Source organism: Lepisosteus platostomus, chromosome 2 (assembly GCF_059453375.1).
Source record: "Lepisosteus platostomus isolate fLepPlt1 chromosome 2, fLepPlt1.hap1, whole genome shotgun sequence".
NCBI lineage: Eukaryota > Metazoa > Chordata > Actinopteri > Semionotiformes > Lepisosteidae > Lepisosteus > Lepisosteus platostomus.
The window spans coordinates 18,358,922-18,373,156 of NC_142612.1; the positions used below are offsets into that span (position 1 = coordinate 18,358,922).

The window sequence follows — 14,235 nt, forward strand, 5'->3', positions numbered from 1 at the left end:
CACTGATAGCTGGTGTGTGGTGAGCGTTCTGGCGCACTATGGCTGCCGTCGCATCATCCAGGTGGATGCTGCACATTGGTGGTGGTGGAGGGGAGTCCCCATTACCTGTAAAGCGCTTTGAGTGGAGTGTCCAGAAAAAGCGCTATATTAGTGTAAGCAATTATTATTATTATTATTATTATTATTATTATTATTATTATTATTATTATTATTATTATTATTATTATCTGAGAGTGAGCCAGCTGCTGTATTGGGGTGCAGGTATTTAAAACCCGTGTGGGCCTCACAGAACTATAACACGCCAGTTAGTGGTGTTGCTAATATTTTGGCCATGGAATGTCCTGTCAGCCTGGAATACCAAATATCTGTATGGAAGATTAAATCACCTTGTGTAAAAATGCCACGATATGAAGTCCTCATGTGAGCCTCATAATGGTGGGAGTCATCCTTGCTGATACAACAGAGACATTTTTCTTGAAATGTCTGAAGCTGAATCTTCCTTGTGCTGCCCACAAAACAGAATGAATAGCACTGTGCTAGGCAGCACCTGAGAAATGACAGCCGAAGACGGAAAACAAAGCAGATATACAGAACTGCCTTTGTTTTTTGGAGGGTTGGGGCTTGTTATTTATTCATTTGTTAACTTGCAAAATGCTGTGCGTTATCTGCTTTACCTGCCCCACAGAAGAAAGCAATGTGGAACTGGTGATTTCCTGCAGTTAAAGTGTGAGATATCATTAGCTTGTTTCAGGGTCACTGACACTTTACCAGATATCTTCTAAGAAGCCTCCAGAACGGTACTGTAATGATGGAAACCTCAGCGGGCGCAGTTCGTTTCCGTACTTTTGTAAACAGCATTTCTGCTCTTCGTTGGCCTGAAGCCAACGGAATTCTTGCTTCAGTCACCCTTCTGTATCTTTGCTCACCTATTGAATAAACTCAAAAGCTTTTTTTTTTACCAGACTTGAAGTAAAGGCTTTGCATGAACACGTTTCTATCAGTGTACACAATATAAATATAGCCTTTTTTTTTTCAAAATGCAAAGACTGGCTGAGATGTTTTTACTTTCCCAGCGATCCAGTGTGTTAATCCTTAGGGGTTTTGTAACAGAATTGGCAAAATGCATAAAGAAACCTGTCAAGACAGCCAAAACTGCAAGCTGAAGCACATACTTTGAAAGCTGAGAAGTTGGAATAGGATTTAAAATTAATCAGTCATTTAGCTCCACATTGAAATTCGGAGGAAGGATGCAAGTACAGGCATTCAGAAAAAATATGCATCAGAAACAGTATATGCAAGCTGTGACTTTTATGGATTCTGGCAAAACGTAGTTTTTTGTTTCACATCCTTGTGTTCAGCAGGTCTATAAGCGTTTTAATTGTGTCACTTTGTGCATCTTCTTTTATGACATTTATCCGTTAGATCTTACTCCTTCTTTACGGATGTTTCCTTGTAAATGCAAATACATTCTGTATGTAAAGAAAGTACATGTCATTAGTACTCAGACTGTGAACAGTGCACGACTGAACTGCAGTAAGTGTTCAGTCTCGCTTTAGTGTTGCAATTAAAGGGTATAAATGGACTGAACATCTGAACTGAACGGAAATGGATGTTTGTCGTGTAGTAATCTTCAGATCAGCATCACTGTTTATAAGGCTGACTTTTCACAGTTACAGTATGTGGAGATTTTCTTCTATTTTATTCTGCAACAAAAATACATATATGTTATGTAATACAGCTCAGAAAGTGTTTCCACTAAAGTAAAAAATCTAAAATAGCAGGTATACAGAATTGTCTGGCTGTACAATATGTCAGTCATGTACTAGTAGTGTGCAAATCTGTACTTTCCACTATGTTGTTCTCTGTAATGTGATTTATGGTATTTTTTAAACTGTTCATGTTACCATATGGCAAGAAAAAAACAGAAATAAATGAACGCCTTTTATCGCTTTGTGCTTGACTGTTAAACAGGGAGGAATTGGGATGTTTCTCTGGCTTGTTATTTTACTAATCCTGACTGAAAGAAGTGTCTTTGTGCATCTGTGTGTGTGTGTGATTGTGTGTGTGGGGAGGTTTCAGGTGAGAACCCTTTTCTCTTGTTTTTGGAGCCCTGCCTCAGTTCCTTTCCTAAAGTGCTCTGCGTTTGTTTTGCAGGCAACCGCCTGCAGAGACTGAGGAAGAGGGCAGCCTCTTTAGAATGGAAATGGAAAAAAAAATAAGTTGAAGACAGTATGATCAATAAATAATGAGTGCATTAAAAGCACATCCTAATCTTTTGTGGGAGGTTCAGTAAAGGCTGTCCTCGTTATGAAACGAGGCATTTTCCAAGACGTTCTGGACGTCAGAGTAGATATCTTTCAAGCTGTGGCTCTGGAGGCGTGGGCTGCCCTGGCTGGGGTGTAAAGAACAGGCAGATCCCTGCTGGCTGTGCATTCCCCGTCAGTTCACAAACACTTACTCTGCAGTCTTTTTCCAGGTAATTACACCGTTCCGGAGGCTCATTCTTTGTGCGGAGAACAGAAAGGAGATGGAGGACTGGATCACCTCATTAAAATCTGTTCAGTCTAGAGAGCATTACGAGGTAAGATCTTATTTTCCTGAGATTATTGCCTTCGGATGTCAGAATCAGCAAGTTCCCAGTGAGGATGCTGCATGCTGTCTGCTGCCGTACCAGTCTGAACTGTGGTGGTTTTCATGAATATCTCACCATGTACCTTACTGTACATGTATCTTACTTTTAGAAGCTGTGTACTTTTACATTTACCTGCACACCTTTCTAGGTGGGCTCTTTAAAATATGGTGCCACCCTGTGTTTCTTCAGTGGATGACGGCATTTTAATGATGGAATACTGTAATCTGTTTTAATCCCTCTCCGTATATATTTAGGATCCATTCTATGCAATCGCACGAGCTTTAAAGAATATTCTGTTACACTTAATGGAAACATGCTTTTGTTGTATAATTGTGAATATAATGTCAGAAAGTCAATCACACATTCAGTGGGAAAATGGTAGCTGAATTTTTAAACACTTTCATTGTGATGTTGTTCATAAAAATGTATGTGAATGTGAATACTGTTAATGGGGTTGTAAAGAATTCAGTCCTTACAGGTTCATCTTTCTTATCCAACAACTATTCTAGTGTTTGCTTTTCTTTCATTTTATTTAATACTATAATTTAAAGGCTGGCTGAGTTTTATAAAATCAGTATAAATTGCCATGTTTTAGCTTAATAGATATGTTGATTTATTGTAACAACCTGTTTCCTGTTTAACCTTCACTTCAAATTGTCATATCTTCGTTTTGATCTGGTGATCAAAAAAATAAAGAAATCAGGACAACTCTCACACGTTTGTAGCAATATGAAGCTGCCGTGCCTGAAGAGACACCACAGGGCAAGATGATCTCTGACAGTGCTGCTAATAAATGTGGCGACTTGTCAGGCCAACGCCCACAGTGGTGCCTGTAACCAGTGGATAAGGGGGTGAAGGGCGCCCCTGTGATTTCACTGGACGCCTCCCGAGCTCCTGATTGTTTGTGTTCCGGTGCGTGTGGTTGAGGTTGTGATGCATTTGAAAGCCATTAGCTGTAAGTGCTCTTAGACCGAGTCTTATCCCAGCGCTGCCAATTTGTCTAACTTCTCCTTTGCTAGACGGCACAGTTTAATGTGGAACATTTCTCAGGGATGCACAACTGGTATGCCTGCTCCCATGCTCGTCCCACCTTCTGCAACGTGTGCCGGGATAGCCTCTCTGGGGTCACCTCTCACGGGCTCTCCTGTGAAGGTAAGCTCTCCCTTGCCCCGCGTTTCCCCCCTTGTCCTCGTACGGTAGTTGCAAATGTTTTATGTAATTGCTTCCCATGGTAGTGGGAAAGGTATTGGAAAGCCTTGTTGAAAGGAGATCATGAGTTTGTCCTTGGCCGTTACATTTGAGACTGTGTTTGGATTGTGTCTTTTGATTTTTTTTTTCCACTATGAAAAAGGGCATATTTCAGAACAGCAGCTGTGGTGTCTGTGCATTTCTATAGTTGGCTCGTTAGACGTTTGTCAGTTTTCAAAACACTAATAAGATGAGCTACGTAGTTAATATTCTTCAAACCAATAAGGAGAACTTATCTCTAATTATTTATGCATATGTTTCGTTTATGGGGAAAGTGAATTTGACAATTTTTTTGTATGCCTGGAGTATTTTTTCATTAAAGCTACTGCATCATGCAAGAGTCATCACTAATCCAAAAGTATTCCTCTGCTGTCAGAACTGCAATATATTCATTTTCTATGGGTGCCTTTGGCCTGTATGATTCTCAGCTCATTGCTGTTTTTCGTTGCATTTCAATATGGAAAACATGGGACTGTTCCTTTTTTGTTAATAGCTGAAACCCTTCTGATGATGTGAAGCGTTTTACTCTTCTGGACCGTGTTTAAAAAACAACAAAGATGTTATTAGTTTACATGTTTCAACACATGGGATGTGGTGCAGTTTGAACTTGCTTTGCTCATGCATATTTTAAACATGAGACAAATGTAGACTACAGTTTCAGTTTGAAATAAAAACAAGAAATTTAGAGAATACTGTCCTCCATTTATCAATATCTAGTGTTGTTGATCAGATCAAATGGGGTATGCATTTCTGTAGTTTAGTTGTATTTCTGTAGAAATACAAGTATTTTTGCCAAGTGGATTAAAAATATTGGTTATTACAGCAGTACATTCTACTTGTGTTATGAACAAATCAATACAAAACTGACTTTCAGTTTATCGTGGTACAAAGTGTGAGGATTACTGTATGTTTGACACATTCTAATGTGTCACAAAATTGTGACAAATACCTTCTACGTTGTCTACGTAAAACACCTAACAGAAATTAGGGTTCTAATAGATAACAGTACTGTTTGAATCTTATGGTGTGATGTCTTGTAGATGTCTTGCATACAGGGCAGATATTTTTTATTGACTGTAATTCCAGATAATTGCAGAATTGCTATTGAAAATTGAGTACCTTCTAAAACAATATGAATATAGAGAATTAAAACAAAAATAGATGTCTCTGTGATTGCTCATGCACCAAAAACAAAGGGAGAAGGAAGCCTTAGGGCTAGTCATTGTCTTATTAATGTAACATGACATCTCTTCTGATACTATTAAGATTTATTTGAGTGGAGAGTGACTTTTAAAAACATTTATTACATTTTTTTGCAGAAGCAGTCCATTATAAGAACTGTATGTTGGTGTCTATTTGTACATGTATGTAGACAGACACATACAGTATATATTTTAATGAGGTCTTGAGTGAGGCATATGGGTTGAGCAAGTGACCCACAGAGGAGTTGGCATCAGTCCTGTAGATGAACATTAACTACTCTTAGCCTGTTTGGAGATTAGACTGTTAAACCATATGGAGAAGGTGTAATGAGTTTACTGACTGGAAAATTGGGATAGTTACTTTTATGGTAAATGTATGTCTTGTAAATGCAAAACCACACAGGTTTTGCGGTGTGGCAAGCTATAATTTTACTTCTTGTTAGCATGAAATAGTCTGATTCATCTTTTATAAGATCAAATTTATCTGTTTATTTTCAGTATTAAATATGAGATTTACCCTCTTTCTAATGATGTATATGGCCCTTTACTTCTCTATTTGCATGAGGGCATTTTTGAATTTAAGAACTATAGGCATTAAATAACTTGTATGATGTCTCCATCAGGGGTTTGCATGTACAGTACTTGAGCAAATAGCTGAAATAAGCAGTCTGTACAGTCTGCTGTGCTGCAGGTGGGGACTCAGAGAATCCATATTGACAGTGCAGTTGGTTATTATTGTAGAGGTGGGCCTGAGATCAATCAAGCACTTAATTCTTATTCTTGTCCAAGCAAGAAGAACACTCTTAATCTGATTAAATCAGCAATTCAATTTACTCAAGGAAATCAAGAGACTAACTGGGAGTGCTTAATTTATTAAAATTGCAAACAAGCCGGTAGTGTGGGTGGCTATCTAGAATTGCACCACTTTGCTTAGAAATGGCATAACAACACATACAGTACAGTATCTACAGGTGTAAGTAACAGACAAAGGACAGTGATAGATAAAATGTCACTTGTATTACATTGGGCTTGAATGATGTATTGCCTGACGGTGTATTGTATACTATTATCTCTCTATACACCTACACCTTTTTTGTACTATTTGGCTTTTGGCATTCTTTTTCCAGAACTAGTCTTTAAATCTTCTGGTTTCTTAATATGTTAATAATAATTGGGTTAAGGGACCAGTTTCTCAGCCTCAGAGAAATGTTAGATCTAGCAAATCAGTCCTCACTTCTAAAGCTCAACATAAAACCTACTTTTACACTCCAACATTAGTTTAATTGATTGTTAAATCCATTATTTGTGTGTTTTCTTTCCCTTTATTTTGTTTAATTTTTTAGTATAACACCTTTTGTGAAAGGCACTATATCGGATAAAGATAATTATTAAAGAATTATTGTAGTAAGTTATTTTTATATTACAACGCACATTATAGGACTGACTAGTTTATTAATCTTGTTATAAGATAATTTAGCTGTAGTTCCTTTAAATTACTGAAATTATAAGTCATGAAACACTGATGACAGGGAAAATATTGGGCATTTTTGTGTGTTTTGTATACCTTTTGAATGTTTGACATGCTTTCTGACATGCTCACTAGCTCACTAATCTGGGCAGTTTAAATTTAATTTCCAGCTTCAAGCATATGGATGAATCAATAAGATGCTTACAGTGGTTATATTTTATCACATTTCAGCTTGGTCACCATAGCAGTCTCAGTCTCAGTGCATAGTTGCTTCCCCACAATGCAGGAATCAGCCCTTCCCCACAATGCTTGGTGTGCATTACAGTTGTCTGCCTTAACAGATCTCTTATAATAACAGAACAGCCACCTACTGGCTTTTAGCAGTCCTTAGGAACCCAAGTACAGAACAGTAAATCACTGTTCTCAATTGTCTTATAAAGTCAACACAACATGACTATAATAACCACTGCATTTACAGGATTTTTCCAATTCATTGGCACAATCAGAACACCTTTTATATACTGTACAAGTGACCATTCAGCAGCAGATGGATGCGGAACAATGTGCTTTTTTGAATAATCCATCTTTATTTCCATTATATTAGGAAAGGCACCAGAACACGATCCGTTAACAGAGAACTCTGTTTTGTTCTTCCTCGTTTCTTCTGAAATTAGCTTGAAAAATGGTTGTTATAAATAGAACAGTTCACCTAGTTAAACTGTTGTATTTACTTGTAATGCAGGTCATTACTATCTTGGATTGTCTTGACTTCTCTTAGGTCTGTGAATCCGTAGTTTTCTAGAAAGCAGTTCTTACTGCTTATCTTGGGAGAGGGCAGTGTTCTTTAATCCTAATCCTACAATAACTGTTAAATTGGACTTCACTGTAATGAATTCCAAGCAAAAAAATAATTATGATATAAATGGTACGGGTCAAACATTGCTGTTCTGAGACTTCACGGAAGATGTCAGACCTTTTTTTTCCTGACACTGCATTAACTCTTCTCTTTAATTCTGTTTTTCAGTTTGCAAGTTTAAAGCACACAAGAGATGTGCTGTCAGGGCCACCAACAACTGCAAATGGACAACGCTGGCCTCTATTGGCAGAGATATCATAGAGGATGAGGACGGGGTAATTCTTTTTTTAAAGCTTTTCCCTCTTTAATAGCATGTAAAATAATATTTTCTTAGAATGCAGTACGTGAACAGTAAGGGATGTGTAAACATCTAGTAACTGTGGGTGGGATTTGTACGTCTGTCTCCTCACACAGACTCTTTGCTCTCTGAGGGTCTTCACATTGTGCTGGAGACAGACGTCTCCTCTTTTAATGTAGCTTCATAAAAGAACTGGGATAATGCAGCAGCTCAAAGTTTTCTTTAACAAAAACCTGTTTTACTGTAATGTGGTGAGCAGTTAAATTTATAGTGGTCAAATTATAACCCCTTATGTCCCGGAGCCTCTAACAATCAAGTACTTGTGCTTAAAAAAATATAAGAATAACAACATGATGCATAATTTTAGCCAAAAGTTAAATATAATTTTTAATATTCAATTATTACCAATGCAAAATGATTGGTTACCAATTATCGATTAGCCGGTTTTGAACATAATTATTTGAACAAATTATTTATTGCAACTAAAGTTTAGGAGTGGCTTTTTGGATGGGTAAAATGCGACGCCAAATATATTCTTCATTCCTACTCGTTGTTTAGAAATTAAAGCCCTATTATGGGTAGAAGATAAACATATTTAGTACTCTGCTAATTTGTGAAAAGATCTTCTTATCAGAAGCTGAGGATAATAATTTATGTTATTGCTAAATTGTTTTTTATTTAAGTCACGTAATGTAGATTTATCCTGTCCTTTATTCTAACTGGATCAAAGAACTTTTAAAGTAAAAATTAAATTTTAACATGCAAACTGCTCGACAGATAATATTATAATAGAGGCAAAAGACAGACACGGACAACGCCCTGCAATGGGTTGAGGCTTCTCTGATGTGCCCACTTTGTTTTGCAGATTGCAATGCCTCATCAGTGGCTTGAAGGAAACCTCCCAGTTAGTGCCAAGTGTGCCGTGTGTGACAAGACATGTGGCAGTGTTCTCAGGCTCCAGGACTGGCGCTGCCTCTGGTGCAAAGCTATGGTGAGGACCGCAACACTTCCTGCTTCCTCTGCAGGCTGTCCAATTGCATGTCCAGCCTTGTCTGTTGCGGTGAAATCACTGCACAGCTTATCAGGGTAGTATATCTACATGTGCATCAACTAAATTACTCCCCCTGTGATAATGATAGGTAGTATGTGACGAGTGCTCTTCCTCTCAAAAGTGTATTTCAGTTCTCACTAAAGCAGTTTTTCCTTTTGGTGATGGTCATTTGCGATGTCTTTCGTTTTGAATGTTTTACATAAATGGAAGACTGGCAGCATTTTCTTACTCCCTGTCTCCTGTGCTGTCTCTGTTAAACCCATCTCTGATTCAAACGTTCTGGGGCATTTAGACTGAATTTGCAGACATGCTGCAAGAAACAGTCCATCTTCTAAGTTCCAGTTCATTTACCCCTGACCTTTTTCCAAGTTGTACTGTATATGTAATGTATTTTTTTGCTTTGTTCAAGGCAGAAGTAATAGGCTGGGTGTTTGGTCAGTATTACAGGGTTTTTAACCGAATGCTCGCAGAAGCACACAGCTGATGTAAAACAGCAGTGGTTCCCAACCCTGGTCCTGGAGGAACACTGTACTTTGTCTTCCGGTTTTGCTCCAGCTTTGTCCATAATCACAGGGTAATTTATTTCAGTTTTTGATTTGGCTGTACCCTTTCCCAATTTTTAAGGTTCAGAACTGAGCTCATTCAGGTGTGCTGTCTGAAAAGTAACCAGTTTGACCTCTGTGGCAGGACAAAACACTCATTGTGGGAGTGTCTGGTAGAGTCATGCCCTCCGTTGTCTGTTCTTCAACAACTGATCAAGTGCTAATCTTGCGAGGCAAGTTGGGAATAGGCTGTTCAATTTTCTGGGTACTGACGTTGGCCGCAGTACGTTTGAGGTAGGGTATTGCTGACACTCAGGACTGACCCAAGAAACAAGTTAAATAAAAGTTTAAATAAGATGTTCAACGAAGTCATCAATTAACACTGGAGGCATAGAGTTTACCTGGAATGAAAACAGCAAAAACCTCAAAAAATACTATAAACCTCCAGAACCAGGGATGGGAACCAACGTATTAGAGCACTTCAATATTACAATTTCTTAGACTGTCAGCTGAATCTAGTTGACTTTAACTTATCACTCACATTAAAATCTTATTCCCTTTATCTTTGTTTGTGTGTTATGGTGGATGGCTTACGGTTGTTACGGTGTTCTCACAGGTGCACACTGCCTGCAAGGATATTTATCCCCGAAAATGCCCCCTGGGTCAGTGCAAAGTGTCCATCATTCCTCCCACTGCTCTCAACAGCATAGACTCTGATGGTAAGTCCTTCATTTCAGTGTTCATCTGTCATTAGCCTTCACATGGAGGTTCAGAGAATTACACAGAGGCTGTTGTGGAAATGTGATACTGTACATAGCATACACAATATTGTAATATATTTGTGATTTGTTTTTCCACTCGAATTGTACCAGGTGATAGTGTACATGGATGCTTACTAGTAATACTGTACTAAGCACACAGTTCTGAAGCCCGTCCAGGTGTGACGAAACCTGTCAAGTTTCCACTCATATCAGTACAGAGGTACTGAAACAAAAGTAGTTTTAATTTTTGTCCAACTAAGAGTTTTCACATGCCCCGCGTGGTCGATTCAGGATCCCCATTTCACTGTATGTAATTTGTATTGACACTACAATGATTCCTGCAAGGTTAGAAATGATTTGACCAAATGGTCCTTGAACAGGAGAAGTAAGAGGACACTTTGCACTAAGCAGTTATTGACAAAGCAGAGGTAACTTTGGTGTGCTCATGAAATCTGCTGCTTGACTGTTTCTTTTCAATCAGTGTAGCGGTTCCTAAGACATGAACTGAGGACTGAGAAAGAGGTTTTAAGCTGTGAGAACAAAATGGCGGGTTTGCTATTTTTCCACAAGAGCAACATTACGTCATATGTTAATATTATGCTCACGCGTAACTAGTTAGTTGGCTTCTAGGAACATTGGCCCTGGTGTGACTGTGTGCGTGTCTGTGTCTGTGTGTATCCAGTGATGGACTGGCGTCCCACCCAGGGTGCATCCTGCTTTGCGCTTGTTGTTTGCGTGGATAGGCTCTGGCCCCCTTGCGACCCTATACTGGGTAAAGTGGTGAGAAAATGTGAACGGATGGTTGGTGTTAGTGTTTTAGGTCAGACATCGACAAAGAAAAATAAATGGTGGTCAGACTTTATGGTTTACTCGGGAACCTCATTTTCACAAGTGTTCACCCAGCTAGAACTAAAATGATGCCTATGAAGTTTTTGAGAAGAAGGAGTTAACATGATATGGACGTAAAATTTTTTCTAGAATTTCAGGTGTTTAGTGATTAAATCAGTCTGCCATATTTCATTTCAGTTGGCGCATCACTTCTTAAGATTTTGAACAGGCTTTGGAACACAAGGTGAATCACATTCCAAAACCCGTTCAAATTTCATACTAGACTAGACACGTACTGTACAATACAAATACAAAAGTAATGATGTATCTGTCCCAATGTACCTGAGTAGTATGAAGCTGTTAGTATATCGTCTTCAAACACAAGAAGATTCAAAATTGAAATAAAAATATCCTTGCATTATCTTTAGGCTCCACTACTGTATATGGAGGCATAAAAATTGTATTTCAAATCATCATGTATATCTCTTAAGTGCTATTTTTTAGCAAATTAGCATAATACAAGGAGAGCTGTTAGAGCTGCAGAGCAATATACCTATTCAATTTAACCCAAAGGTGATGTTTACAGTACTTAACTGCGGCCGTTTGCTCAGTCAAGAGGGATCTTTAAGAGGGTGTTACATAGAGAACAGACAAATCAAGGAGAGAAATGCATCTCATTTGGTTTTCAAATTAATAAATTAGCAATCCCTAGTACTGTTTATTTTTTTGTAGCAGGGGAAGAACTGGTAACATGAAACTGTTTCAGGAAAATAAACACCGAGCTTATTTGCATTCATCATATTCCTGAACCCTTTGCCCTTTTCAGATTTAATTAGGGAGCCAAAAGCTGCAGGATTGTGGCAGATTCCTAGATAAATGGATGTTGACAGTGTTCCTTTAGATTTCATCATTGCACACTCCAGGCCTGGCTGAAGAGCTGTTGCAGTAGCAGTCACTAAGGTTGAAAATGTACGATTAATTCCTCTCCAATTACCAGGAGCCCAACTATAATCATTTTTTTATTCAAATGTGTCAGTAAAAAAATATTAAATATCATTTCAAGATTTTGTTTATTGAAAATGCAGAGTTTGTCTACAGTCACTGTTTGATCCGTGTGTGAATATTAAGGGTCTATCGACAATACAGCCACACCTGATATTTCAGTCTTAAGAGTTGTCTCCTCCCCCCCCCCCCACCACAGTGAAGGAGTTCTTACCAATTAAAGGGTAACCATCCCACTGTTTTTGCCACACAGTAAGTGCTGTAATTGGACCTTGAGGAATACAGAGTGTGTGGTTTGCATTGGTTATGTAAAGCCCATGGCAGACTCTGATGTCTACTGCACTCAAGTACAGAGAGCAGCAGAGTAGGTTTGTGATGCAGCTGCAGCACATCGAAACATATAGCGGGAAATATAAATAATGCTTAAACTAGATTAGTGGTAAGGAGATAATTTGCATTTGCCAAAGCCTGACACAGATACATTTATTTGCAAGGATTATCGATGGGATATTACAGGGTTGTGCAACGCAAAGGAAAGCCTGTCGTTAAGTTGTGGACAGAGAGATCAGAAATGCTAGTAATTCCTCAACAGCTGTAACACAAATATCAACAGCAGTAATAGTGGTGCAGTGCACGGGGGATGAGAAGGAAACGCTGGTGATTAGCTCGCCCTCGCTGCACGTGCGGGGAGTTTCTCCTCTTGCCGACGGCTGCGGCTGAAGGACTTGGCATCTTAATTGGCTCTGTGCGGAAAGCCTCACGTGGGAGAGCTCCGTGACTCCCTCCCTGCAGCAGGCATCCACCCCCCCTTCCCCGCCTGCCACAGCCGCGGGGAAGTCTCCCTCTCGCCCCCTCGCTCGCTCCACTGCTCCAGCCTAGAGCGGGGCTGTCACGCCGGCACCCCACCTCCCAGGCGGCCGGGCTCCGGTACCTGGGAAGTGTACATTCCCGTTCAAAAAAACCCAACGCGAGAACGTTAACGGTCTCATGGCGCTGATCGAGGGGGACTGGAAAATTTCAGCGCCCGCCGCTTCCAGTTCTTAGCGCATCTAAGGTTTTAAAAGAGCCAAGAGGGAAAATAGTATTTCAGGAGGCTAAAATGAATCATAAGCTTTTTTTTTTTTCATTATTCTAACTGCAAATGAACAGTGAGGGAGGGTTGAAGTAAAACGTCTCGGAGGAAATAATGAGTTTCTTTAGAAAGGGAAGTAACTGACCTCTTAAATGATGATCCACTCAGGAGATCACCAGGGCCAATATACCTCAGGCTGAGGAATGGCAAGGATCTGTGTTACATAATATCATTTAATATTAATTAAACGTATTGTTAGCATGGATTAGGTGGAATTGTTTCGGGGCCAAGAAGCATTAAAGTTTAATAAAGCTCTGGAGCTGATAGTTTTTTTCTATAGTAATGTAATATTCACTACATTGATAAGCCAGAGGTAAGTGTTTACAATTTCAGCAGAAAAGATCTAGATTCTTAAAGTTTCCATACTGTTCCTTTCATATATTATGCATTATTTATTTATGGAGCTCAACATTTTGTTTCAACCATTGTCTGCCACAGTCCATTTCACATAAGAGATGTGAGTGGCATTCATTATGAAAATGGCAGGTTCCTGAGGTAAGGGGCAACATTACACAGATTTTATATGATGATCATTTATCATACTTTTAATATTCACGAAATATTGATGTAATAGGTTTTCCTGCTAAATATCGTGTGATCCTGTCTCTCTGAATCACATAATTAATATCTGTTTCTGAGGAAACTGTCTCATTATGATAACTTCTCATTTTTAACTGGAATCTTTAGATTTAGCAAAATGCCTCACACCTGGCTAAATGCTCTCTGTAAGGTAATATCCATCAATCAGTTCTGCAATTTTAAAGTCAAACCTTTTAAACCCATCAGCGCTCTATATAACTATTTCTTGAATCATGAAAATGAAATTGGATTGTTGAAATTGAATCTCGATCCTAAAAAGCATAATATAATTGCTTGCCATTTATTTTTTCTTTTTATCAAGTTGGGTTAGGAAACTAGCTTAGCTCTATGTAATTTTTTTATGTTGCTCTCAGCAAATATTCATCTTGAAGATACTGCGTTATAACCAGAAGTATGTAAGCTGTCAATGGGCGCGGAAGTACTGTGCTAAAAGCTTAATTAATAATACAGGAGAGAGTGGAAGAGAAATGTTCTCTATTTGCAATATGTCGGTTTGCATATACAGTAAATGATTTAAATCAGCTGATGGCAAATTAACCCCCTTTATTTTCCTTTCCTGCCCCGGTATGTTGATTCTGTCATACCTTAAAATTTTAGAATCACCTGCTTTTTTTC

At 38.8% G+C, this 14,235-nt stretch overlaps 1 protein-coding gene across 9 annotated transcripts in view; it reads left to right on the plus strand.

The window, feature by feature from the left end:
• Positions 1-14,235, plus strand: part of dgkh (diacylglycerol kinase, eta) — a 102,708-nt gene that overhangs the window by 51,357 nt on the left and 37,116 nt on the right. For 8 of the 9 annotated variants that reach the window (XM_088602475.1, XM_088602484.1, XM_088602493.1 and 5 more), the window contains 5 exons: positions 2,477-2,581; positions 3,652-3,784; positions 7,575-7,681; positions 8,570-8,695; positions 9,914-10,016. In XM_088602475.1, the coding sequence (XP_088458601.1) occupies positions 2,477-2,581; positions 3,652-3,784; positions 7,575-7,681; positions 8,570-8,695; positions 9,914-10,016 (574 nt within the window). Of the gene's footprint in view, positions 1-2,470; positions 2,582-3,651; positions 3,785-7,574; positions 7,682-8,569; positions 8,696-9,913; positions 10,017-14,235 lie in introns of those variants that run through there. The other variant, XM_088602525.1, reaches the window with a different exon arrangement.